Source organism: Ochotona princeps, chromosome 7 (genome assembly GCF_030435755.1).
Source record: "Ochotona princeps isolate mOchPri1 chromosome 7, mOchPri1.hap1, whole genome shotgun sequence".
Classification (NCBI taxonomy): Eukaryota; Metazoa; Chordata; class Mammalia; order Lagomorpha; family Ochotonidae; genus Ochotona; species Ochotona princeps.
Genome location: NC_080838.1, coordinates 80,674,889 through 80,700,078, shown reverse-complemented (window position 1 = coordinate 80,700,078; position 25,190 = coordinate 80,674,889). Strand labels below are relative to the sequence as shown.

Sequence of the window (25,190 nt, the reverse complement as noted above, 5' to 3'; positions counted from 1 at the left end):
AGAAGTTTGGAAACTTCTGGTATCGGTTCTGCCATTAGCATCCTTTTTTGAGTGTAAGCAAAGTGTATTCTTTAGGACTCATTTTTCTTATCTGTAAAATGAATGAATAAATGACACTAAGCCCCAGTCCCCAGAGCTTGTGTGTTTAGGGATATTAGAAGATAGGACTCGGGGCTACTATCCGAAGAAAGAATAGAGGGCAGAAGCAAAATTTTATATGTAATTTTTCCACATAATATACTTTCCTTAATGTGATGCTGATTTTGTTTTTAATCTTTTAAGGTAATATTTCCAAAGCATGTCTAATATTGAGAAGCATAGAGAAGTTAAAGCATAAACCAGGCATGGTGAGTTTATAAAGTACTATAAAGTAGTACAATTGATTGTTTGAATGTGTAATGTTTCTTTGTATTTTAATTTCTTGTTATACCCCAATATAGTCATAAAGTAGGAGCAGTAGTTGAGACCATAACGTAGAATTACCTTCACTCTGTGCTCAGCTTGGGCTGCCGTGTGGTTTTTTACAGCTGTCAGAAGTGCCAGGCAGTGTGCAGGACGTTTCGTTGACGGTCGGCCTCGCACGCTCAGACCTGTGTGGGGAATTCCTCGACCCAAGTTCATGTTAGCATGTTGTCAGTGCCATTTCAGCTAAAATGCTTCAGTACCAGATATGATTATGCGAGTGCCCTGGGTTCGAGTCCCTGCTGCAGATGTGGAAGCAGGTCATGCTGTGGTGTGGAACAGGGGTCGTGTGTCTTCTCGGACACAGCGTGCTTGTAGTTGACGCTCAGGAAGCATGCACAGTCCAAGCTGCTGCTCTCCTTGAAGACTCATACTTGAAGTGTTGTGCTGCAGTTATTTTATATTAGGAACAAATCCATTGTATGGCTCAAGTAAAATGTTTGCAATGTGTAACATCTGAATTTCTGTTTATTCTCAAGGAATTGATCCATTTTATGTATTGTTATATTCTGTCGGATGTGTCAGACACTGTTCAGATCTTATCACTGAAAGCCAGCCTGTGGAGGGGCTTTCTTAGCCTTAATTGCTACCCTGTTGGTACCTGGAGACCTCTCTCATTCCTGAGATTATCGATGTCTTTTTTCTGACCAGTCTGTCCAGAGGTTTCTCAGTTCACTACTGTTTCTTAAAGACTGAGCTTTCTCTCTGTCTCCTTTCTGTCCTTACCTCCCACTGCTCCTTCTCCTTCTCCCCCTCCCTCCCAGCCCCTCGACGGACGGCCCTCCTTGCCTGTCCCCTAGGCAAGCTTTATGTAGCGTGGCTCCCGTGCCACTCCCCACGGGGGTCAGCCTCTAGCGTCTTCCTCACTGATGGTCAGCTCGGGCGATCAGCAGCAATCACTGGGTAGACGTGTCTGCCCACCTGTTTCCACCCTCCGTGCTTGTCAAGCCCAAGGGATTGTTGAAGGGAAATGATATTTTTTTTCTTTCTTTCTTTTTTTTGTAACTGTCTTCGTATTTGGAAAACGTTGATTGGTTATCTAAGGAATAAACTTCCATTGTCTAAAGTGGATTCTAATGGATTTGGTGCTGGCAGAGAGCCTGGCCATCTTTATTTGCTATTTCCTTCATATTTTTCATTTTGAAAACGTGTGTGCCGGGCGTGAGGAATGTTGCTCATGTCTTCCTCCCTGTGGCTGGGCAGGTGTCCGCGTTAGTGACCATGTACAGCCACGAGGAAGATATTGACAGTGCCATCGAGGTCTTCAGCCAAGCTATCCAGTGGTATCAGACCCATCAGGTAAGTAGATGGGGTATAACGTTAAAGAGACAGGTTTTTTGAGCTCATAGTGTGTGATTGCACATGGGAGAGTGCCTCTCCCCTGGCTGTAGAGCCCTGGCTGGTAGTCACTGCTATACAGTAGTACATGAAATAATTGTTGTCGTGTCTGTGTCCTGGGAGCATCGTGCCTTGTCCGGTGTGGGGCTCTGCAGTGCCCGGGTCCATCTCAGGCATACACCTCCCCATGTGCCGTCTGCGCTGCTTTCACTGTTGGTGGCGGGAAGGCTTCAGTGGTTGGGCAGTGTTGTGAGACTTGAGAACTACAGTGGAGTGTCTAAGGTTTGGTTATTGGAGTACGTTTCTAGCCATTGCCAGCCTTAGCAGAGCTGGGTGTGCTACACATTCATAACTGGGGATTACTTGTACGAGTCTGTCTCCCCCGTATGTGTGTAAATGATCTTGTTTCAGGCATATGTGGCACATAACGGCTTGATGCGTTCTGAAGGTCTCATGAGTGTCGTTTCATTGACTTGATAATTACCTTTTTCTTTTTCTTCCTTTTCTTGAAACTAGCCCAAATCTCCTGCTCATTTGTCCCTGATCAGGGAAGCTGCAAACTTCAAACTCAAGTATGGGCGGAAGAAGGAGGCGATCAGTGACCTGGAGCAGCTCTGGAAGTAAGCGGAGGGCGAGGCAGGCAGCCACGTGGCAGTGCTGTTCTCACTTCTGAGGGGATTATTTTACTTGTCTGTGTGACTTCCAGTTTTACAAGCTGTTCAGTAACTTCCTTGTTTCTTCTTTTAGACAAAATCCAAAAGACATTCACACCCTGGCACAGCTTATTTCTGCTTACTCTCTGGTAGATCCAGAGAAAGCAAAGGCGTATCCTTTCGACGTTGTGGTTAACAACTACCCCGTAGGGCACAAGAACTCGGCCCATTCCTGTTTTCACTGGGCTTGGAACCAGCGAAACCTTCTAACTAGTAAAGTCCAAAATAAGAATTTATGCTCCGTATCATTGCAGATCGTAGTGATCGATACAGCGTTTGATCCAGAAAGGAGGTCAGGGAGAGGAAACAGTGTATGTTCCTCTAAGTTCAGGTTCAGCAGCCAAGGAAATCATGGCTGTTAGGTGGGTAGCTGTTCATGACTCTCCTTCGTTCCTCTGCTTGAACTCTGTGGTCCCGTGTTCATCCCAGACAGTCCCGGCTGACCAGAGGACTCGGTGTCTGCACGGGCTGAGCTTGGATTCCATGCACTGCCTGATGGGAGTGTGTTCCCGGTGCTGGGGTAGGGTGGGAACTGCAGCACCCAGTGGTCACAGCTGCCTCGGAGAGCGAGTCTGTGTGGGTAGGTTTGGTGGTAGTTGGAGAAAGGGCTTTCATGAAACCAGCACCTTGAGCTGTAAGGAGCAGGTGCCGAGATGGTGGCTTCTTTCAGAACACATGCTACCTGACAGACAGGACGTGCCAGTATGTCTCCCTGTAGAAGGAAGAGCGCGGTTTGCTTCTGAAAGGCGGGGTTTTCCTTTGTGTGTGGGTGCATCAGCAGATGTGGGTGTACGTGCTATGTTCCTGAACTCCTGCTCTGCCCCAGTCTCAGTAAACACCTGCCCTCATCGGACAGCATGTCTCTCAAGGTGGATGTTGAGGCTCTAGAGAATTCCCCTGGTGCCACGTATGTTCGGAAGAAGGGTGGCAAAGCTGCTGGAGACAGTCAGCCGAAGGAGCAAGGGTGAGGCTTTCGCCGTGACCGTCTCTGATGCCACCCAGCCTGTGCGAGAATGAAAGCTCATTCCCAGAAATGGCTCGGGACAAGTGTAGCTCTCCCGCGCGGCTTTTCCATCGTTTTGACTTTGCCCACTTCTTGATTTTCACTTTTCCCCTTACTGTAGCCCAAAATGAACCTCTGGCATCAGCCTATCCTTCCCGGTCTTCTCTTTGTGTTCACACATACAAGTAGTTTGCTGTCTGGTTTTGTTTTTATATATAGAATGGGAATTATTTTCTCATTCTTCCTATGAATAATACCCGCTTAGTCTACATGTCCCCTACTTTACCTCTAAGATACTTAGACACATTTAGGGTGTCCCTATTTTCCTGAACTAAAGCTCGAACAGTTTATTCATGTTTGGAGAAAAGATAAACCAGTCTTGTGCACGGTTCAGAAATCAAATTCGGATTCTTTTCTTGTTTCCCCACTGCTTTCTTCAAAGCACAGCAGAGCCCTGAGGTGCAGCGTTTAAGGTTATTTTTGAGTCAGGGTGAGCACAGCATGGAGGGGGTAGAATACTTAGTTCTAGCTGACTGACTTCTTTCATTACATGAGCATGCTTGTAATACAGTTTTTTTAAAAAGATTGATTTATTTGTATTGGGAAGGCAGATTTACAGAGAGGAGATACAGAAAGATCTGAATGCTAGTTTACTCCCCAAGTGGCCACAGTGGCCAGAGTTGTGCCAGTCAGGAGCCAGGAACTTCTCCAGGTCTCCCACGCGTGTGCAGGGTCCCAAGGTTTGGCCATCCTCTACTGCTTTCCCGTGTCACGATCAGGGAGCTGGAAGAGGAGTGGAACAGCCAGGACACAAACTCGTGCCCATATGGGATCCTGGCACGTGCAACACAAGGATTTAGCCTTGAGCCATCAAGCCTGGCTCTGTAAATGCATTTTTTTAAACTAATAAGGAATTGAAATCTTTTTTTTTTTTTTTTTTTTTTTTTTTAAGATTTTATTTTTATTGCAAAGTCAGATATACACAGAGGAGGAGAGACAGAGAGGAAGATCTTCCGTCCGATGATGCACTCCCCAAGTGAGCCGCAACGGGCCGATGCGCGCCGATCCGAAGCCGGGAACTTGGAACCTCTTCCGGGTCTCCCACGTGGTGCAGTGTCCCAATGCATTGGGCCGTCCTCAACTGCTTTCCTAGGCCACAAGCAGGGAGCTGGATGGGAAGTGGAGCTGCCAGGATTAGAACCGGTGCCCATATGGGATCCCGGGGCTTTCAAGGCGAGGACTTTAGCCGCTAGGCCACGCCGCCGGGCCCAGGAATTGAAATCTTGAAGTTGTGAAATCGTCTTAAATTTCACTTTATCACGATTCCAATTTTAAGCATTATCAGGAAATACAAAATTAAATAAAATTCATATCAGATCTTACGTGAATTTTTCAGTAATTCCTGCTTAAGTATTTTTCTCTGTATTGTTCCAATTTTAGAATATGTGCTGCCAAAGCAAACACTCAATATTTTCAGTATTTTTTTGTCTGCCAAAACACAAAATTTTATTGTAATTCTTTAGTCATCTTTCTCTTTTCCCTTCAACAGTCTGTAAAATGTGTTAGCTGAAGCTTTTATTTATTTATTTATTTATTTATTTATTTATTTATTTATTTATTAGCCACAGCACTGGTCCCAGGCTTTTAAATTTTTTTTTTTCATTTTTTAAAGATTTATTTATTTTCATTGGAAAGTCAGATTTACAGAGGGAAGAGAGACAGAGAGAAAGATCTTCATTCTTGTTTCACTCCCCAGGTGGCCACAGCGGCTGGAGTAGAGCCAATCTGAAGCCAGGAGCCCAGAGCCTCTTCTGGGTCTCCCATGCAGGTGCAGGGTCCCAAGGCTTTGGACCGTCCTTGACTTTTCCCAGGCCATAAGCAGGGAACTGGATGGGAAGTGGAGCTGCCGGGATTAGAACTGACACCCATATGGGATTCCAGCACATGCAAGGCAAGGATTTAACCAGTAGGCTACTGTGTCAGGACCCAAGCTTTTCAATCTTAACACTATATTTTCAGTGGGTATCTGTATCTTAGCTGACTTTTGGGCACACTGGTTTGGTTTCTTTAGAATATAACTATGGGCTGAGTTTGTGCTGGATGTTGTCCACAAAATAAAGCAGAAAAAAAATCTGTAAGCAGGGCTTTGCAGTGAAGGCTGCACAGCTACCAGGCAGGGAGGGGTGCACCTGTCCCACGGAGGTGACAGAAAGGGCTGAGAGGAAGAGAGGAGCAGGAGGCAGATGAGGGGGTGAGGTGGCAGAGTGTGAACCCTGGCAGAGAACCTTTGGTCATGGCTGTGGAGTGTCATTTAAAGGGAGAGCATGTAAACTTGCAGGGTGTAGGTGAAAGGTGAGGCATCGGTAGGAGGCTAACCTTCAGCCTGTGGCGCCAGTATCCCATTGGGTACCAGGTCAAGGGCACCTGTGTGAGAGATCCAGAAGAAGCCCCGGCTCCTGGCTGTGGATCAGCTCAGCTCTGGCCATTGCACCCAACAGATGGAAGATCTCTCTGTGTGTCTCCGTCTTTCAAATAAAAATAAATCTTTAAAATAAATGAGATACAGCACTAAAATAAGACACCATACATTGTAGTTCTTTGTTTCTAAGGATTTTATTTATTTGAAAGAGTTCTTCCATCCACTGGTTCATTCTCTAAATGACCACAACTGCCAACCCTGGGCTCAACCAAAGCCAGGAACTAGGAACTCCTGGGTCTCCTCTGGGTGCAAGGGCCCATTGCCCATCTTCGCTTTCTGAGACACATCAACAGAAACCCGGATGCGAAGTGGGACAGCCAGGACTTGAAAAGCGTCCCGCTTGGGTGCTGGCCCCGCAGGCTGCACTTTAACCTCTCACAGCACAGCCTGCTCCTGTAGTTATTCTGCAGGATATTCTGAAGGAACTCTCATAGTTCAGTGTTTTCACAGAGTGAATTTTTGGCAGAAATTGTTGCTATTTCATATTTTGAGTGAACTCTTTTCTAGTTCTTGTAGAAGCATAGCAAATGAATATATTCAGAAGGATTTTTTTTCTCCTGTATTCCTTTTTTACTGTGAATTTCGAATGAATTGATTTTAAAATGTTTTCTTTGTTTTTATACCCATTTCAACACTTGCACATCTTTGGGGTGGTTTTTGGGTTTTTTTTTTTTTTTTTCCAGGGTGGTAGTGGGGATTGTCATTATAATTAGTAAAAGCTTTACTTAAGGGCCTGGTGCAATAGCCTGGTGGCTAAATCCTCGCCTTGCATCTGCCAGGTTCCCATATGGGCGCCGGTTTGTGTCCCAACTGCTCTGTGTCCCATCCAGCTCCTACTTGTGGCCTGGAAAAGCAGTTGACAACCACCTAAAGCCTTGGCACCCTGCACCGCGCGGGAGACCTGGAAGAAGCTCCTGGCTTAAGATCGGCTCAGCTCTGGCTGTTGTGGCAACTTGGGGAGTGAACCAGAGGATGGAAGGTCTTTCTGTCTCCTTATTGCAGTAAATCTGCCTTTTGAAGAAAAATAGATATTAACCAAAAAGTTTTACTTCAATAGATTTTGTTTGTTTTCTTTGAAAGGCAGAGATGCAGATCTCCCAGTTGCTAGTTTGCCCCGTAAAGCACAATAGCCAGTATTGGGCCAGACCAAAGCTGGGGACTGGGAACACAGCCAGGCTCTCCCTCACAGATGACAGGGCCCCAACCCCTTGAGCCGTCGCCTGCCACCGCCCAGGATGTGTCCGCTCAGGAAGCTGGCAAGTAGTGGAGCCCGGACTCAAACGTAGGTACTTAATATTCCAAGTAGCGGCTCACCCACTGCCCCAGATTTTTACTGCTTTTTGTAAAGAACAATCAACTCACAAGCGTCAAAATGCAGACTTAGTGTTTCATTGGAAAGGCAGATTTACAAGCAGAAAGATCTTCAGTCCGCTGGCTCACTCCCCGCCATGACTGCAACGGCCGGAGCTGAGCTGATCCAAAGCCAGGAGCTTCTCCGCGTCTCCCACATGGGTGCAGGGCCCAAGGCTTTGTGCAGTGTGCTGCTTTCCCAGGCCACAGGCAGGGAGCTGGATCAGAAGTGCAGCAGATCTCCCCGTTTCTCCTCTAACTCTGCCTTTCAAATAAATATAAGTAAGCCTTTTAAAAGACCAGCTCACTCTATTGTGCATACTTAGTGCACCATAAACACCTTAGCACAACGATAATTTCTTCTCTTTATAGACAGGGAGATTTGAAAAAGAAGAAGAAGAAAAAGAAGGGTAAGACTTTTTTTTTAATCTTAAATGTCTTTCTAAAAATACCTGAGTTTAACCCTGTCTAGAAATCTTCAGTCATAATGCTCTCTCTTATATCTTTGAACACGTACTTTTGAGTGTTACATGTTTGACAGACAGCTGTCTACTAATTCACCCCTCCCAAATGTCCCTCAGACCTGTGGGCCTAGACCAAGCCAGGTCAGAAACCAGGCACTCCGTCCAGGTGCCCATCTGGGTGGCAGAGACTGAACCACTTAAGCTGCCCCTTGCTGCCCGCATGGGACAGAGTCTGGAGTGAAAGTCGGGCGTTCCAGCACGGGATGTGAGGCTCTCAGCAGAGTATTACCATCCATATTAACGTCCAGCCCACTGCATGCCTGTCCCTCAGCATTTGTAGCTAGTGGGACTGATTGTCCATCACGTGATGAATGACTTCTCCCAGCGTTCTCACATTAGAACTGCATATTTTTCTTAGTGATTTGTCTGTTGGTCAGCAAGAACTCTTGCCCTCTTAGGGATATTCATGAGCTGTTGGGTAGTATGTATCTGTGCAAGTTTTTCCCTTAGGGGCTCTGAATTTCATATCCTACTTAAAAATGAAGTCCTTCCCCCGTCTTACCCGCCAGAGGAAAGCAGATGAAGACTTCTCGGATACCTTCCAGTTTAGTGTTAACTTCTAGGGTTATGTCCATGGTTTAACAAACTGCCTTCAAGGTACCATGAGCACATCTCTGTTTTTGAATTGTTATCCAGGAAAACTGCCCAAGAACTATGACCCCAAAGTGACCCCAGATCCAGAAAGGTGGCTGCCAATGCGAGAACGCTCTTACTACCGCGGAAGGAAGAAAGGGAAGAAGAAGGATCAGATCGGCAAGGGGACCCAGGGAGCCACTGCGTCAGCTGCGTCAGAACTGTACGTCCCCACCCGGGGCCGGCACACTCACTCGTGTTTGCCCCTGGTCTCTGACACTCCTTTGCCTCTGTTAGCGCAGTCTGCTTGTGCATTAAGTAGGACAAGCATAGTCATATTTGTGGCAAGTGCTTGCAGTGTGCTTAGGTAGAAGCAAAATACACTTCTGGTTTGATTGTATTGTAAGCACCGAAACTTTTATAGAGTGTTAGTTGCAAAAGAATGTACTCGGTTATCCAACTAACTGTTTAGATAAACATTACTGGGAAGAAATACCGAAAATATTTAACTATTAAATATTTAACATTTTTTCCACTCTTGTAAAAATCGGCTTCTTATAAAACAGTAAAAGCTCTATTCAAAAGAAAAACAGGCACTAGGGACCCACAGGAGGAGGGAAGGTGTATGGGAGAGATCTAGGTGTGTACAGTGGCATCCTTATGCAGGCCTGGTTTTACCATTTCCTTTGGTTGAATGTGCATGTGACCAAAACTTTCCTGCCCTGGTTATTTCAGGGATGCCAGTAAACCTGTGAACAGCCCGCCCACCTCCCCGAGACCTGGCAGTGCAGCGGCAGTGTCCGGCTCCACGAGCAACATCATCCCGCCCCGACACCAGAAGCCTGCAGGAGCACCAGCAGCCAAGAAGAAACAGCAGCAGAAAAAGAAGAAAGGCGGAAAAGGCGGCTGGTGAAGAGAGCGCAGTGTTTCCACACTGGTCTCAGAGACACTGGGGACGCAGTAAAGGACCCGGCAGGAAGCGCCGAGCCCCCTCCAGCCCCGTCTGAGCATCAGACAGGAAACCATGGTTTTGAGATCCCCCGACCCTCCAGTGGATGTGGCCCACTGTGTCCCCCACCCCAGGTTTGCACCGATGATGACTGAGAACGATTGGCGTTTGTCCACTATGGTGTCTTTTGCATCCTTTATCTCTGTGTGCTGATTGGCTCTCTCAGGTTCACAAACAAGGCATATTATGTATGGTTTCCCAGGAGTCAGACAGAAGCTATTTCAGCTAGAGTCAGAAGACACTTGTTCCCACTTTAAATTATGTCTTAGGTGGTCCTAGGAGACTGAAATGAGAACTTCTGAGCATTCCAAGTACCTGCTTAGAATACCATGTGTTCAAGAGGGACCTATTAAAACACTGGTGTTCCTGACTTCATCGAGTGGCCACAAGGAATCATTTTAGCCCTAGCTATACATCTTTTCAGATGATTCTAGAATAGGAGCTCCTTTTTACGTATGCATTTGTATGTACATATGGCTCCTTGGTGCCCCATTGGGTTTTCAGATTATGTTAACGTGCTGGTGTAACATCATTGAAGACTGCGAGGAAGATCATCAGTGTTGCGAGAAGCTAACTCCTAGACTCCACGCTCTGAGCTGAAGTGGGTGAACTGTCTGTCCGAGGTGTGACTGTCCCCCGTCAGGAACACGGACATGACCTCATTGCGTTTGGAGGGAAGCGCTACCAGGCAGCGTCGGGAGCTCACAGACGACTCCACTCCCTTTCCTGTTAGGGTTGTGTCCACTCGTGACCCACTTGAAAATAATGAAGAATTTGACGGTTGATTGGTGGTCTGAGTGCTGCCCTGTCTTGTTCACAAGCCACGTTCACGCTGAGCACATGGGAGCTGCCCCAGCAAGGACTCGCTCCAGGCTGCCCAGGCCCTGTTCGGGACTTACCAGTGTTTCCTGTGTCCTTGTCAATAAAGGTTGCTGTGTTTGACTCTGCACACATCTGTGGCTTCTTCATCGATGTTTACCAAGGTCTCACCAAAAGCCCTGCCTTTGGGTTAGCGTGCTGAGAGCCTGCAGGGAGCTCAGAGCCTCAAGAGGCCAAGCTCTCGGGAGCAGCCCGCTAGGTGTCAGGTGCGTATTCCCTCCGAATTATAACCCATTCACAAAGTTGTTCATAACTTTGTTATCTAGGACTCCTTTAAATTTTGTGTAGGGTTTTTTGTGGGAGTGAGGTGGTGGTTTTTTTGTTGTTTTGGTTTTTTTGGTTAACAGCATGATCCCATCAATGCAACAGTGAAATTTACAGTTTTGGGTCATTGTTAACTGGCTGCCATGGGTATTAGGTCATTGTTACCTCACTGAAACCTCAGTTGAAATAAAATCTGATCAGATGAAGTGTAGACATCTACTTGAACTTTCTAGTTAATTCCTCCTTCGGTAGGGCTCTTTAAGCAGCACATACGGCATGCATATGTGAGGGTGGGGCATGAGGTGGGTGGGGCGGGGTGAGGGCTGGGGCAGCGTGACTCAATAAGGACACCTCTGTTCACTGTGACGCATACAAGAAATAGTCCACCTGTGGACATGGACTAAGGTGACGGCTGTCAGCATGTTTGTCCAGGCCTTGTAGTTGCTATAGTATTTAAAAATTACCTCCTACGCCTCCCAGCAAAGCCACAAAATGAGTAGAATTGGCTTGAGAGAAGCTGTGTTATACCCTAGTAAAAATCACGTGGAAATAAATGCAACTAGGTGGTTTTAAACACTGTCAAGCACAGCATTTTCAAGATTACTGGAAACAGCTAACCCTAAAGCAACTGCACCTTCTGGAACCTGCCAGCCAGTCGCTGTTGCTTCAGGGCTATTTGAAGCAAATAGGAAATTTAGCTTCTTACATGTTGCGGGGGGGGGAAGACTTGTTGGGGGCAACTGGACCATTCAGGTTTGCCAGCAGCCGTGACACCCACATGGTATATATATCTGAGTATCTGAGATTTGGGGCGTTTCTGTTTCCACGTTTTTTAGTCTCATTTGAGAAAACTCTTCCATCTGCTAGTTCTCGCCCCAAATGGCAGTATCGGGCAGGGCTGAACCTGGTGCGGTCTAGGACCCCAAAGCAGCTCGGTGTGTGGCAATGACAAGGAACAGCTGCCGGGCACAGCAGCCTTGACTCAATCAGGTGCGGAGACACGGGATGCCCCTGCACTGGATGCCACCCCGCCTCCCTCCTCGCAACAAGCATTTAAGCGTGCAGTGGTTCACAGCCCTCTAGTCCGCCTAGATAGAGGCAGGAGGTCATCTTTCCAGGCTCGAGGGCCAGGCAGGTGCCAAGGGCGCTCCGAGGGAGTCGCGTTTTAACTAGAGCTGCGCCTGGAGACGCTTTTCCAGCCGCGACGATCCGCCACTCGGGGCTGTCCTGGGGCGTGGGGGGTGGAGGCCCTGGGTCCGTTAGCCTGGGCGCCTAGCCGGCCGTCAGCATTCTGCCAATCTTCCCTCCCCCGCTTCGGGGTTGTAGGTGAATCGGCGGCGAGGCGCCCAGAGCGGCCATCGGGAGCGACCTGCACCGCTCTGGGCGGCTGTGTGCGCCGGGACTGATGGCAGCGGCGGGCGCGGAGCTGGTCTCCGCCGCAGACAGATACGTCGTCCTGGCCCTGCGTCCCCCGCGAGGGCCACACCTGCCGGGGCCCAGCGCACGGGGGCGCGCGACACAGCTACGGGGCCGAGGTAGCAGAGGCTGTGGGGATGGAGAAGGGCAGAACCAAGCCGGCGAAAGAGAAGAGGAAGGAGGTGGAGGAGAGAACTGGAGGGAAAGGCAAGGAGAAAGGCAAAGAAAAAGTGAAAAGTAAGAGCCCAGAAGAGGACAGGGAGGAGGGAAAGACGAAAGAGCACTTGACGGAGGCCGAGGCCGAGAAGGAACCAGTCAGAGGGACTCTGGAGCGGAATTATACCGCCTTGGCGCGGACCCCTTCAGAGCTGCAGGTAAGACCCTGGCTTCCCAGGCCCTTCCCAAGTCACACGCGCGTGAAGAAGGATCAGTGTCTTGGGAGGATGAGAGTGGTCGCTCAGGGAATGGAAGGGGAGGTGCCAGCTTCCAATGCTCTTATACCCCATCCCCTACCCAGCTCCACTGCCTCCTCTAACCCTGTTTAGGGGCCTACTTGAGCCTGGGGATGCAAACAAGCTCCCTGCGGCTCCCTGTCTGGCCAGCGCCTGGCGCGCGCCCAGATGACGCTGCCAGGCTGAGGCTCCCTCAGTGGGAGCCATGCGTCCTGGCAGGGAGGCCTTCGGGATTCTGCTGGGTGTGCTGGGCGCCCTGGCGTGCTGCCTGTCCTTTTTTAGGACTACCAGAGCGCAGCGGACAGACAAAAAGCAGAGATTTTTGGCTCAGGCTGAAGGACTTGGCGCCCCGGCGTTCCTGTCTGTTCTTCACTCTGAGCTGCTCTTTGGCCATTAACAGTTTGAATTATTAACGGACAACTTGATCCCTGATGAAAACACAAATCACCCGGGGCCGTATTTGCTAAAGAAATTTTTTTCTGACAAAAGATGATGGGGTTCCCGGAAAGCATGGGTGAGCGCAGGATTCTCAGAGAGGATGTGCTTTGAGACTGCGGTGCCTGTGTCTGGAAAGGGAGTCGGGAACTGGTGTGGCTCACAACAGTTGCCTGGGGTCTGAGTTGCCATAATTTTAGAAACCACAAAAGGGGGTGGAAATGCTGCCATCAAAAATAGACTTCCGGGGCCCGGCAGCGTGGCATAGCGGCTCAAGTCCTCGCCTTGAAAGCCCCGGGATCCCATATGGGTGCCTGTTCTAATCCCGGCAGCTCCACTTCCCATCCAGCTCCCTGCTTGTGGCCTGGGAAAGCAGTCGAGGACGGCCCAAAGCTTTGGGACCCTGCACCCACATGGGAGACCCGGAAGAGGTTCCTGGTCCCGGCATCGGATTGGCGCGTACCGGCCCTTTGCGGCTCACTTGGGGAGTGAATCATTGGATGGAAGATCTTCCTCTCTGTCTCTCCTCCTCTCTGTATATCCGGCTTTCCGATAATAATAAAATCTTTAAAAAAATAGACTTCCGGTTGTGAAGCCTGTTCAAATTTCAGAGATGGGGCCGGTGAAGAAATAGGTATGCATCTTAAAATTGCCAAAGTAACTTGGGATAGCCCAAGGGGGACCCCTGACTGGGGGACTATGGGGCAGGCACTCTTTTAATTTTATGTTATGTTATGTTATGTTATGTTATGTTATGTTATGTCATGTCATGTCATGTTATTTTTGTGCTCCTAGTGCTTGAAAGCATGCAATTTTATTTTATAAAGTTTGATGAGAAAGGGAAGGAAGGAGAGAGAGAGAGAGAGAGAGAGAGAGAAAATCTTCCACTCAGCATTCACTCGCTAAATGCCCACAACTGCCAATAGTGAATCGGGCCAGAGCAGGAGCCAGGACCCCCTTCTGGGCCTCCCATGTGGGTGGCAGGGACCCAAGTACCCAAACCATTCCTTGCTCACCTCTAGGGTGTGCAGGAAGCTGACAGGGAGAGTGGATCTGGCACTGTCGCATGGGAAGGCAGGTGTCTGAATGCTGTTCCCACGCACATGGTCTCAAAGTGCCCAGTGTGCACCTACGCCCCATTTTTCACCACAGCACACTTTCAGAATGGAGTTGTGACTTGTAGCTGCTGGTGGAGGGTGCAGGAGGTTGAAGGTCACAGATGCTTCTAGTTACCAAAAGCCCAGCCCTTGTCAACTAAATAAATCTTTAAAACAAAAATTATCTCCACATAGATCTTTTTTGTTGTTGTTGGTTGTTGTTTAAAGATTCATTTTATTTTGATTGCAAAGTCAGATACACAGAGGAGGAGAGACAGAGAAAGATCTTCCGTCCGATGATTCACTCCCCAAGTGGCTGCAACAGTTGGGGAGCTAAGCTGAACTGAAGCCAGGAATCCAGAGCCTCTTCCAGGTCTCCCATGTGGGTGCAGACCCAAGGGGTTGAGCCATCCTCAAATGCTTTCCCAGGCCACAAGAGGGTGCTGGATGGGAAGTGGGACAGCCAGGATTAGAATCAGTACCCATATGAGATTCCAGCACGTGCAAGGCAAGGACTTTGACTTCTAGGCTACCGTGCTAGGCCCTTTGCTGTTGTTTTTAAGATTTATTTTGGCTTCAGATAGGCAAAGTTCCAGCCAATGCAGCTGTTTGGGAAGAGAATTAGTGGATGGAAGATCTTCCTCTCTGTCTCTCATCCTCTCTGTATATCTGACTTTGCAATAAAAATAAAATAAAGACTTATTTCTGGGCCCGGAGCAGTAGCCTAGCAGCTAAAGTCCTCACTTTGCATGCGCTGGGATCCCATATTGGTACCAGTTCTAATCCCAGCAGCCCCAATTGTTAATTTTGTGTAAAGCAACTCAATAAATTGTTTCAAGGTTTCCAAAAAAACATATTTTTATTTGAAAAGCATTGCTAGAGAGAGAAAGAGAGACAGATGTTTCATTGGCCGGTTCACTCCCCAAATGACTGCAGTGGCGAGAGCTGGAGTGGACTGAATTCAGGAGCCAGGATTTTCTTCCAAGTCTCCCATGTGGGTGCAGGGTCCCAAGCAGTTGAGCCATTCTCTGCGCTTTCTCAGTCCATAAGCAGGGAGCTGAAGGGGAAGTGGAGCAGCCAGGGTACAAACTAGCATCTCTTTGGGATTCCAACACCGCAGGCCGACTTGACCTACTAGACCATGCCCATGGTGCCTAGCCCCACATGGATATTTTTTAAAAGGAGGAATGATAGACATTCTAAAGGGGTTTAAGGCCACTTTTCTCGAGAAATACAGTCAAGTTCCATTCATGCAGAGCAGGCAAGCACGTGTAAGGCACTCGTTTCCAAACGTCAGAGACACCAAAAACGGTTACTAGTGTGCTCTGTGTATGAGAAACCCCTTTGTGGGCAGTTTGTGAGCAGAACCAAGTTCCTGGGAGCTGTGTGGCTGTTTTCCTGGGCATTGACTCCTGTGGTGCAGGGGAGGGCATGAGGCACCACTGGGACCCTGGCTCCCACATCACAGTGCCCAGCCCTGTCCGTGAGTCTGGCAGTGGGTGATGGCTCAAGTACCTGGGTCGCTGCCACCCAGGAGCGAGACTCAGACTGAATTCCTGGCGCCTGGCTCTGACTTGCCATAGTCTGGCTATTGTGGGCGTCTGGGCTTTATCTCTTCCTTCTTACCCCTGCCTTTGTCTCTCTGAAATAATTAGTTTCGAAGGTTTGCACCCTAGGGACTACATTTCCAAACAATGCAATCCTTCTCTTTCTGTTCCCCAGTCATTTGCCATGAAGATTTCTTTTTTTTTTTTAAGATTTATTTATTTTTATTGGAAAGTCAGATATACAGAGAGGAAACTTCTTTCTAAGTGAGTTGCTAGAAAACATTGCATTGTAAAACATGTTCTCATTGGTGGTGGCAACCAGTGTGCCAATTTCTTTTTTTTTAGAGATTTATTTATTTATTTTTATTGGGAAGCCAGATGTACAGAGAGGAGAGACAGAGAGGAAGATCTTCCGTCCTCTGATTCACTCCCTAAGTGGCCGCAATGGCTGGTGCTGCGACGATCCGAAGCCAGGAGTCAGGAACTTCTTCCAGGTCTCCCACACGGGTGCAGGATCCTAAGGCCTTAGGCTGTCCTTGTCTGCTTTCCCAGGTCACAAGCAGGGAGCAGGATGGGAAGTGGAGCTGCTGGAATTAGAACCTGTGCCCATATGGGATCCTGGCGCGTTCAAGGCGAGGACTTGAGCTGCTAGGCCACCGCGCTGGGCTCCAATGTTTCAATCTCTACCATCTTAACTTTTGCATTCGTTCATGGTACTCATATTGAAAAGGAGAGCCTTGCCCAGGGTCTCATATCCTGGTCCTCCAGTTGTGAAGACAGTCAGGTTAATAAGAATGCAAGATCTATGAGGTTCATGGGTGCACCAGGGACCCCCCAACAGCAAGCTCAGGACTGGGGCAATCTCTAATGGACATGAACTCATGGAACAAAGTGAACTCTACAAAAAAGATCTGTTGACCATGACATAAGTACTGGTAGACATGTTTGCTAGGCTGGCCAGGAGCTGCAGGGATTAGATGATGATTAGAAAAGATGCGCCCAATGGTACTGTTTGTTCTTGACCTGTACCACATTTCTGCAGGATTTAGTTCTGCTTCACACTTCCATGGGTGTGACTGGGTTCTACCACAAGGCGGGATGCTAGCAGGAGCCATGAACACGAGGCCCTGAGAGCCTCCATTGAATTGTAAGTATACGCGTGTGTGTCACAGGAGAAGAGCAAGCAGATCCTTGTGCTGGGCCTGGACGGAGCAGGGAAGACCAGCGTCCTCCACTCTCTGGCTTCCAACAGGATCCAGCACAGCAGGGCGCCCACCAAGGGCTTCTATGAGGTCTGCATGCGTACTGAAGGCAGCCAGATGAAGTTCCTGGAGAGTGAGTGAGCATGCTTTCACGCTGGCCATGGGACAGCTACCTTTCTTTCTTTCTTTCTTTCTTTTTTTAATTTTTATACAGAGAGGAGGAGAAACACTGCTGATCCACTCCCCAAGTGGCTGTAATGTCCAGAGCTGCCGGAGTGAACTGATCTAAAGCCAGAAGCCAGGAGCCTCTTCTGGTTCTCCCACGAGGGGGCAGGGTCCCAAGGCTTTGGGGTATCCTCAACTGCTTTCTCAGACCACAGGCAGGAAGCTGGATGGGAAGTGGAGCCGCCGGGACACAAACCGGTGCCCACATGGGGTCCATGTGGGATCCACATGGGCGAGGACTTTAGTCACTAGGCTACTGCGCTGGGCCTGAACAGCTACATTTCTTTAAAACTTTTTTTTAAAAGATCTATATGTTTGAAAGGCAGAGGAAAGAGAGAGACCTTCCATCATCTGGTTCATTCCTTCAATGTCCACAGCAACCATTCCAAAGGCAGGAGCCAGGAAACTCCATTTGGGTCTCCCATGCAGGTGGCAAAGACCCAAGTCCTTTGGGCTGCCTTGCAGACACATCAGCAGGAGAGCTGGATTGGATGCTGAGTACTTGGGACTTGAACCAGGCATCCTCATTTGGAATGTGGGCATCACAGGTGGCGACTGAGCTGGCCACAGCACAACAAACCCAACTGCATTCAGTCCTAAGCCAAACGTGGTGGCATCAAACTTGGGTCCTGTGAAAACCAACACTAGGTCAGGTTTTCCTAAACTCTTAGAGTGCATGCTGCACTCGCTGGGCTTTGTTTTTTGCCTCGTTTCCTCAGTGGCGATGTGAAGGGGGTTGGGACAAGGCCCTTGCTCTCCTCCAACAGCCTGTCATTAGCCTCCCTCCCCACACCACAGGATATGAACAGGCGAAGCAGGGCCAGTGTGTGTACTTCTGTGTCAGTGAGATGACAGATGACCTCAGCCTCTTCTAACTCGATGGCCGTCCAGAAGTCCCTGCCGTGCAGTGACTCTCGAGCCATGGCCACTCTATGATGTCCCTCAAAGTTGGGTCAGGTCCCCTCTTCCCCTTCCCCCTTCTCTTCCATTTCTACTACTTCTTCTTTTCTCCTCTGCCTCTCCTCCCTCCCATGATTTGGGCCATCTTCCTGGTGTTAAATACTGGCCAGCTGCTAGTGGCGCCCAGATATGTGTGCTGAGCCCCAGTGTGTCCAAATCTCCTAGACTGTACAATCTAATGAGGCCTGGAACAACAGGGAAAGATCCTTTCCTGTTAGTATTGACAACGGCTTGATAGGTTCCTATAACAGATCTGAGAACATCTTCTCCCGAGATGGGTAGGAATTCACGCCGCGTGCAGGTGCAGGTCTCTGCTGTGATGATGCAGCCACAGACAGTATGGAGAGAAATACAACTCCATGGAAATGAGGTTCCAACAAAGCTTCATTTGTGGACATGGAAGTCAAATTTGTTATAATGGTCATTTGTTATAAGCTATAATTCTTCTCTCTCCACCCCCCTTTTTTCCAATCTTATGAAAGCCATCCTTCACTCCCAGGCCGTACAAAAAGAGGTGGTTTGGGGGTTGGCATTGTGACATGGCTGGTAAAGCCACCAGCTACAGTGCTGGCATTCCATATGAGCACTGGTTTAGATCCTGACTGCTGCTCCACTTTCCGTAAAATACCCTGTAATGTGCCTGGGAAAGTAGTGGAGGATGGCCCAAGTGCGTGGGCCCCTGCATCCACACCGGAGAAGCTCCTGGCTTCGAATCGGCTCAGTTCTGGTCAATGCAGTCATTAGGGAGTGAACCAGCAGATGTAAAATCTTTGTGTTTTCCTTTCTCTCATAAATTTGCATTTCTAATAAAGAAAACATATTAAATCTTAAAAAAAAAGATGGTTGGTCATACCTTGTTATCTCCCACCTTACAGAAAAACTAAACCCATATGTACTATTATTAACTGTGAAATTTTTTTTCTGACAAGAATCAGCAAAATGTGAAAACTGAATCTAAAAGAATTTTCTTTCTGATGGCAATATTCTTGACTATCCAGAGGTTTATATGAATTGTCAATCTAATATTAAAGGGAGAAATTAGTCCTAGGATTTTGATAAGGGAAATAAGACGTGAAAGTGAGGCTAAACAATGAATTCACTCCATTTACAAATGATTTTAGAGTAATGTGTACCAAAACCAACCACCCTGCATTACCTGAGTAACCAGCGGCTGCTGGGACTGCCGTGAGTAACAGGAGTGGGAGGCAGGGTCTGTGGTGTTGAGGGTCTCTCTGCTGGAACCCCCTGGGCAGGGCCATTTTGCCCACCCACCCCTCTGGTGGCTCTAGAAAGGCAGCACCTGATCAAAACATGTATCTGTGTTCAGAAGTGACCCCGCTGTGCCTGCTGCCCCCTTGGCAGGTGCACCTGTGAGCCCCTATGTGTCTTCTTCCCTTCTTGCTCTCCATAGTTGGCGGTAGTGAACCTTTCCGATCCAACTGGGAGATGTACCTGCCCAGGGGGTTGCTGCTGATCTTCGTGGTGGACTCAGCTGATCACCAGCGACTACCAGAAGCCAAGAGGTACCTGCACCAGCTCATTGAAGCCAACCCCGTTCTTCCTCTCGTGGTGTTTGCAAACAAACAGGTAAGAGCCGTACAAATAGAAGTTGTGTTATTTACACAAAAGATGTCTGCTCTTCACAGCTAGATACTCAACACTATGCTGTCTGTTCAATCACTCTATATACATATAGGCATATAATATATCAATTAGATATATGTATCTCTAATACATTTTTTGTTTATATGTATGCATATACGTATATTTGTATGTTTATTTCAAAGGGAGTCTAGCCTCTGACTCATTGCCGCATGCCCCGGAAGCTGAGGCTGGGTCAGGCTGGCAGCCTGAACTTGGGAGCTGGAAGCATATTCTGGGTCATTTGCATGGGTGATGATCTGAACCATCACCTACTGCCTCCCAGAATACACATCAGCAGGAAGCCAGCAGGAAACTGGAATGAGGAATGCAGCCAACACTGAGCCTGGGATACTGGCATCCCAACCCACCCGCATCTTTATTGTGAGGCCAAGTGCCTTCATTTATATTTGTTAGATCTTCTGGGTCATCAACTTCTTGAGTTAGGAGCTCTCTTTCTGCCTTCCAAGTAAATGAAGCAAATGATATTTTAAGGCACAGTTTTGTTTTAGACCCATCAGAGTTTAGATCACACATGCATTAAAGATGTTGAACACCTATGGAGGTGATGCTTTTTGCTGCTCCATATCCTGGTCAATACTCGGCATGTCAAACTTCCATTTCTGCCAGTCTGATGAGGCAGAAGTTGTTTTTATGGTTCCAATGTGCAATTTCTGAAGTATCAGTGAGTTTCAACATCCTTTCGGAAGTTTATTAGTTACCGATCCTGATCTGTGAATTATGTGTTAATAGCCTTCCACAATCTGTCCAGGGTATTTTATATTTTCTTTTTTAAATTGCAAGAGTCTTTCATACCTTTTGGAAAAATACTCCTATGTTAATTATGTACTTCTCAAAGATCTTATCCAATATCCTAGTGTCTTATTTTATTTTGCTTATGGTTTCTGTGTTTTTATAAAAGATTTACATTTTTTTTAAGATTTACATTTTTAAAAGATTTATTTATTTATATTGGAAAGGCAGCTTTACAAAAAAAAGAAACAGAAAAAAGATCTTCCGTCTGCTGGTTCACTTCCCAGGTGGCTGTAACAGCCAGGGATTAGCTGATTTGAAGCCAGGAGCCAGGAGCTGCTTCGGAGTCTCCTGTGTAGGTGCAGGATCCCCAGGATTTGGGTTGACCTTTACTGCTTTCCCAGGCCATAAGCAGGGAGCTGGATGGGAAGTGGAGCAGCCGGGACACAAACTGGTGCTCATATGGGATTCTGGTGCTAGCAATGCGAAGGATTAGCCATTGAACCATCTTGCCAGACTTACCCATTTCTTTTTTTTTTTTTTTCTTTAATATTCATTTATTCGTTAATTACATTGCATTACATGACACAATTTCATAGGTACTGGGATTCCCCCCCCTTCACCCCAAACCCTTCCCCCATCATGAATTCCTTCACCTTGATGCATAACCACAGCTCAAGTTCCGTTGAGATTCCCTAATTAAAAGTTTACACCATACAGAGTCCAGCATCCCACTTGTCCAGTTCAAGTTCAACGGCCTCTTAGGGAGGCCCTCTCAGGTTTGTAGGCAGAGCCAGCAGAGCGTCACCTCGATCAATTAGAAGCTCCAACATATCATCAGCAACAGTCCAGGTATGATGAGGCTGGTGCAGAGTCCACTGATTGACATAGTCCGTCTTAGGGTTTCCCCTTGTCCAGTTTTCCGCTGCAAGCATAAAGCTGAGGTGGTTGATTCATCTACTCCATTTTCCATCTTTTTTTGATTAATGCTTTGATTCCTCCATTTTGTTGAGGGGAATCCCCCTAAAAAAAACTTTGAGGCATTCCCAGTCCAGGCTCCTACATGTACTACTAGTAAGCACAGTGCCCGCCACCGCCCATCACTCCGATCAGCTGATGGTTTTAACCCCTGGGTTGGTTCTCTTCTGAGCCCCGACCTCTATTGGAACCAATGAGTATCGCATCTCTCCCCGGCTCTGCCCATCACACTCTCGTCCCTCACCTAAACCAGTGGGAGGAGTGCTGGTCGGGTGTTGCATTCCCTACTGGCACAAGCCATTTCACCTTGGCATTTTGTGTTTTGTACTGTTTTTTTTTTTTTTTTTTTTTTTTTTTATCGCAACCAAACCCGGCCAGGCCCCCACACAGTTTCAGCACTTGGGCTTGCCAGTGGATGACGTGAACCGACTCAGCCTGGTCTGCCCCAACCCGAGCCAAGTGTATCCCACTGGGTCACATTCCAGACTTACCCATTTCTAAAAAGATTTATTGGGAAGGCAAAGTTACAGAGAGAGACAGGAGATAGATCCACAAAGAGAACAATAGGAACACATCATTGGATTATTTCCAGGGGGTTATAATGAATCCACCAAAGCTTAGGGGGAAATGACCAACAGCTAGTTACAAATGCAGTTTTAGAAGGGAAACTGCCCCCGTGCAGTAGCCTAGCAGCTAAAATCCTCGCCTTGCACACACTGGGATCCTATATGGGTGGCAGTTCTCATCCAGCTCCCTGTTTGAGGCCTGGGAAAGCAGTCGAGGATGGTCCAAAACCTTGGGACCCCGCACCCATGTGGGATACCCAGAGGAGGCTCCTGGCTTCTGGCTTTGCGTTGGCTCAGCTCCAGCTGTTGTGGCCACTTGAGGAGTGAATCATTGGATGGAAGATTTTCCTCTCTGCCTCTCCTTCTCTCTATATATCTGACTTTCCAATAAAAATAAAATCAATCTTAAAAAAAAAAGAAAGAAAGGATACTGTCAACATTTTTGCCATAGCAACTGTGTGTTTCTGTAAGGGAATATCAGAGTTCATTTGCATAAATCATTCTTGGCCTATAAGAGGCAACAAGAGTGTTTTGACCCCAAGGAGACTTTGACCTTGCTGTGCAGCCCGAACCCGGCTCCTCTGCCTCTTCTGGCAGGTCCGGCCTCTCAATGCCCTGTTTTCCTCCTCCTGCCGCTTCCCCCCTGCCTCCCTCTCTGCTGCTCCCTTCTGGAATCCCCTATCAGTCTTCCTCCAGCTGCCCTCAGATTTCTGTTCACTGGAAGCAATCTTCACAAAGAAAACATTCACAAAGGCAAGTGCTAGAGTCAATAACATATGAGCTAGGACAAGGACAAAACAGTAACCAACAACCAATAAACCAGATTTCTGTGGTTCAATATGAATTAAACATAATTATTTAATGCCATAGCAAAGAATCTTAGGAAATAGACAATGAAGTTAGCAACAGATTGGCTGGTGTGTACGGAAAATTATAGTATTATACTGATTTTGCTTCATGCCAGATTTTTTTTTTTTTTTGGAGAATGCACAATCGCTGGCATATATCTGACACGTGTTTATACTCTAACCACCTCCGAGGCATCATTCCAGCATCCTCTGCATTCAGCTGCGAGAACCAAGCAGAGCAGGAAAGAGGAGGAGGAATAAATGCCACGATTTCTCTCCAAGGAGAAGTAACCAGGTCTTCCTCTTGTGCCTGCCTCCCCCGACCCCCACCTGGATGCAGGATCTGGAGGACGCCTACCACATCACGGACATCCACGATGCCCTGGCACTGTCTGAGGTGGGCAATGACCGGAAGCTGTTCTTGCTTGGAACCCAGGTGACCGAGGACGGCTCCGAGATCCCCTCCAGCATGCAGGATGCCAAAGACCTGATTGCCCAGCTGGCCGCAGACGCGCAGTGACCACCCTGAGGCCACAGGCTGCTCGCCGCCTTCACGAATGTTGACAATCTGCCTCGCAGCCAGAGGCCTCACTGTGAAACAATAATACTAAAAAAAAAAAAATCCACTTCCTGTTTGTTCCATGCACAGCATACATGCTGAGAGTCATGTTCACGTATTTGAACATTGATATTTATAAGATAATGTGTCAGGGGGTTGGGATTTTTTTTTAAAGATTTATTTATTTTATTGGAAAGACACATTTACAGAAGGAAGGAGAGACAGAGAGAAAGCATCTACTGGTTTGTGCTGCACAGCAAGGTCAACTGCTGGAACCGAGCTGATCCAAAGCCGGGAGCAGGGTGCCATGGCTTCGGGTTTCCCATGTGAGTACAGGGGCCCCCAAGGCTTTGGGCCATCCTCCACTGCTTTCCTAGGTCACAAGAAGGGCACTGAGCTGGACAGGAACTGGAGCAACGGGGACAAAAGCCAGCACCAGTGGGGGATCCCGGTGCTTGCAAGGGGAGGGTTAGCTAATTGTGCCATCACACTGGACCCAGAATTGGGATTTTTAAATCAACAAGATGTGAGTAAGCCTTCATCCCACTGCTGGTTTTTTTTTCAACGTTGTGAAAGTCATATCCAAGTACTTGAATAAACTTTTAAGTAACCGTTTCATGAAGCCGTTGAACCCTCAAAGAACATGTGAGCAAGGACCGTGAGGACAGCGAGCAGTCCTACCCAGACATGAGCAGCGTCTGCAGGAGTTAGGAAAGGCCTCTCTCCTGGGGCACTGTTCCGTGAGATGACTTACAACCTGGTGCAAAATGGAATCCAAGCTTACTTTGATGCAAGAAGGTTTGAAATCCATGCATTTTAATGTGCATTTTCTGTGTGCTTTTGGAAATACATGCATGTTTTCTATTATATGCATTTTCTTACAGATGAACCCTCTAAGGATTTATTTTTGAAATTCTTGACATGTTGCTTTCATATGACATAAGCTTTCTTCACTAGGCATAACTTTTAACCAACTTTTAACCACAGTCCTTGTCTTGCTTAGAAAATAAAAAGCTTTGAAAAGAGGAGTTCTATTTTTACTTTTAAAATTTGGAACTTAGAACAAGTACCATGGCGTAGAAATTAAACCTCTGCCTGCAGTGCCAGCATCCTATACAGATGCTGGTTTGAGTCCCGGTTGTTCCAGTTCCCATCCAGCTCTCTGCTGATGGCCTGGGAAAGCAGCAGAGGGTGGCCCACGTGTTTGGGTCCCTGCACCCATGTGGGAGACCCAGAAGAAGCTCCTGGCTTTGGATCGGCTCAGCTCATGTGCAGAGTGAGCTAGCAGATGGAGAGTCTCTCTTGTCTCTCTAACTCAAACAAAAATAAATCTTTTAAAAAATAACTATAACTGTTTAGAACATGTGGCATAGTAAAAACCAAAGATGGTGACAATGGCCAATCCCTCTCTGTGTTTGCACTTAACACACAGGGTGGAATGTTACATATGTGAAGTCACACGTGTGCTGGGTGCTGATACGTGGTGTGTGTACCTCCAGCCTGCAGGAGCACATTGACAGCACCCTGCCACAGCAGCCCCTCCAGTGTCCCTACGTCAGTCTAATTCTGCTGGCCTGTGGAGGTGGAGTCCCACTGTGATTGGGGGGCGTCAGAAAGCCAGGGTTTGAGTCGCTGGCTGCAAGTGAGGCCTGTGACAGCATGGAGGGCGCTGGTTGCAGATCACATCCAGCCGTCCACCTGGAGCCCACGGTCTGTCTCTCTCGCAGGTTTCTGAAGGCCAGCACACTCATGTCCCAAGGGGCCTGTTGACGGTGACACCGAAGTTGCAACATGGCCAGTCGCTTCTGTTCTTCGTTGCTGTGTTTTTCCCCTTGCATTTTGATTTTCTATTCCCTCTCGTGTTTTGGCAGCGAGTGCTGCTGCAGTTTTTCCTCCAGGGAGCAGACAGAGCGCCAA

General features: G+C 47.8%; 2 protein-coding genes across 4 annotated transcripts in view; both read left to right on the top strand.

Annotated features, from left to right (window-relative positions):
- SRP72 (signal recognition particle 72) overlaps window positions 1-9,438 on the top strand; it is a 29,672-nt gene extending 20,234 nt beyond the window's left edge. For both annotated transcript variants that reach the window (XM_058667270.1, XM_004590865.2), the window contains exons 12-19: window positions 283-347; window positions 1,666-1,761; window positions 2,317-2,420; window positions 2,548-2,625; window positions 3,340-3,477; window positions 7,718-7,755; window positions 8,506-8,665; window positions 9,178-9,438. In XM_058667270.1, coding sequence (XP_058523253.1) covers window positions 283-347; window positions 1,666-1,761; window positions 2,317-2,420; window positions 2,548-2,625; window positions 3,340-3,477; window positions 7,718-7,755; window positions 8,506-8,665; window positions 9,178-9,355 — 857 coding nt within the window. In that variant the 3' untranslated portion in view covers window positions 9,356-9,438. The remainder of the gene's footprint in view (window positions 1-282; window positions 348-1,665; window positions 1,762-2,316; window positions 2,421-2,547; window positions 2,626-3,339; window positions 3,478-7,717; window positions 7,756-8,505; window positions 8,666-9,177) is intronic.
- Window positions 9,439-11,986: 2,548 nt separating this feature from the next.
- ARL9 (ADP ribosylation factor like GTPase 9) lies at window positions 11,987-23,340 on the top strand. 2 transcript variants are annotated; one of them, XM_012928632.2, is made up of 4 exons: window positions 11,987-12,384; window positions 16,714-16,876; window positions 19,340-19,515; window positions 23,055-23,340. In XM_012928632.2, the coding sequence occupies exons 1-4, from the start codon at window positions 12,148-12,150 to the stop codon at window positions 23,232-23,234; spliced, it is 756 nt and encodes a 251-aa protein (XP_012784086.2). In that variant the 5' UTR covers window positions 11,987-12,147; the 3' UTR covers window positions 23,235-23,340. The 2 variants fall into 2 exon arrangements, with proteins under 2 accessions (XP_012784086.2, XP_058523258.1); XM_058667275.1 differs by lacking the exon at window positions 16,714-16,876 and having other exon boundaries at window positions 12,261-12,384.
- Window positions 23,341-25,190: the final 1,850 nt, after the last annotated feature.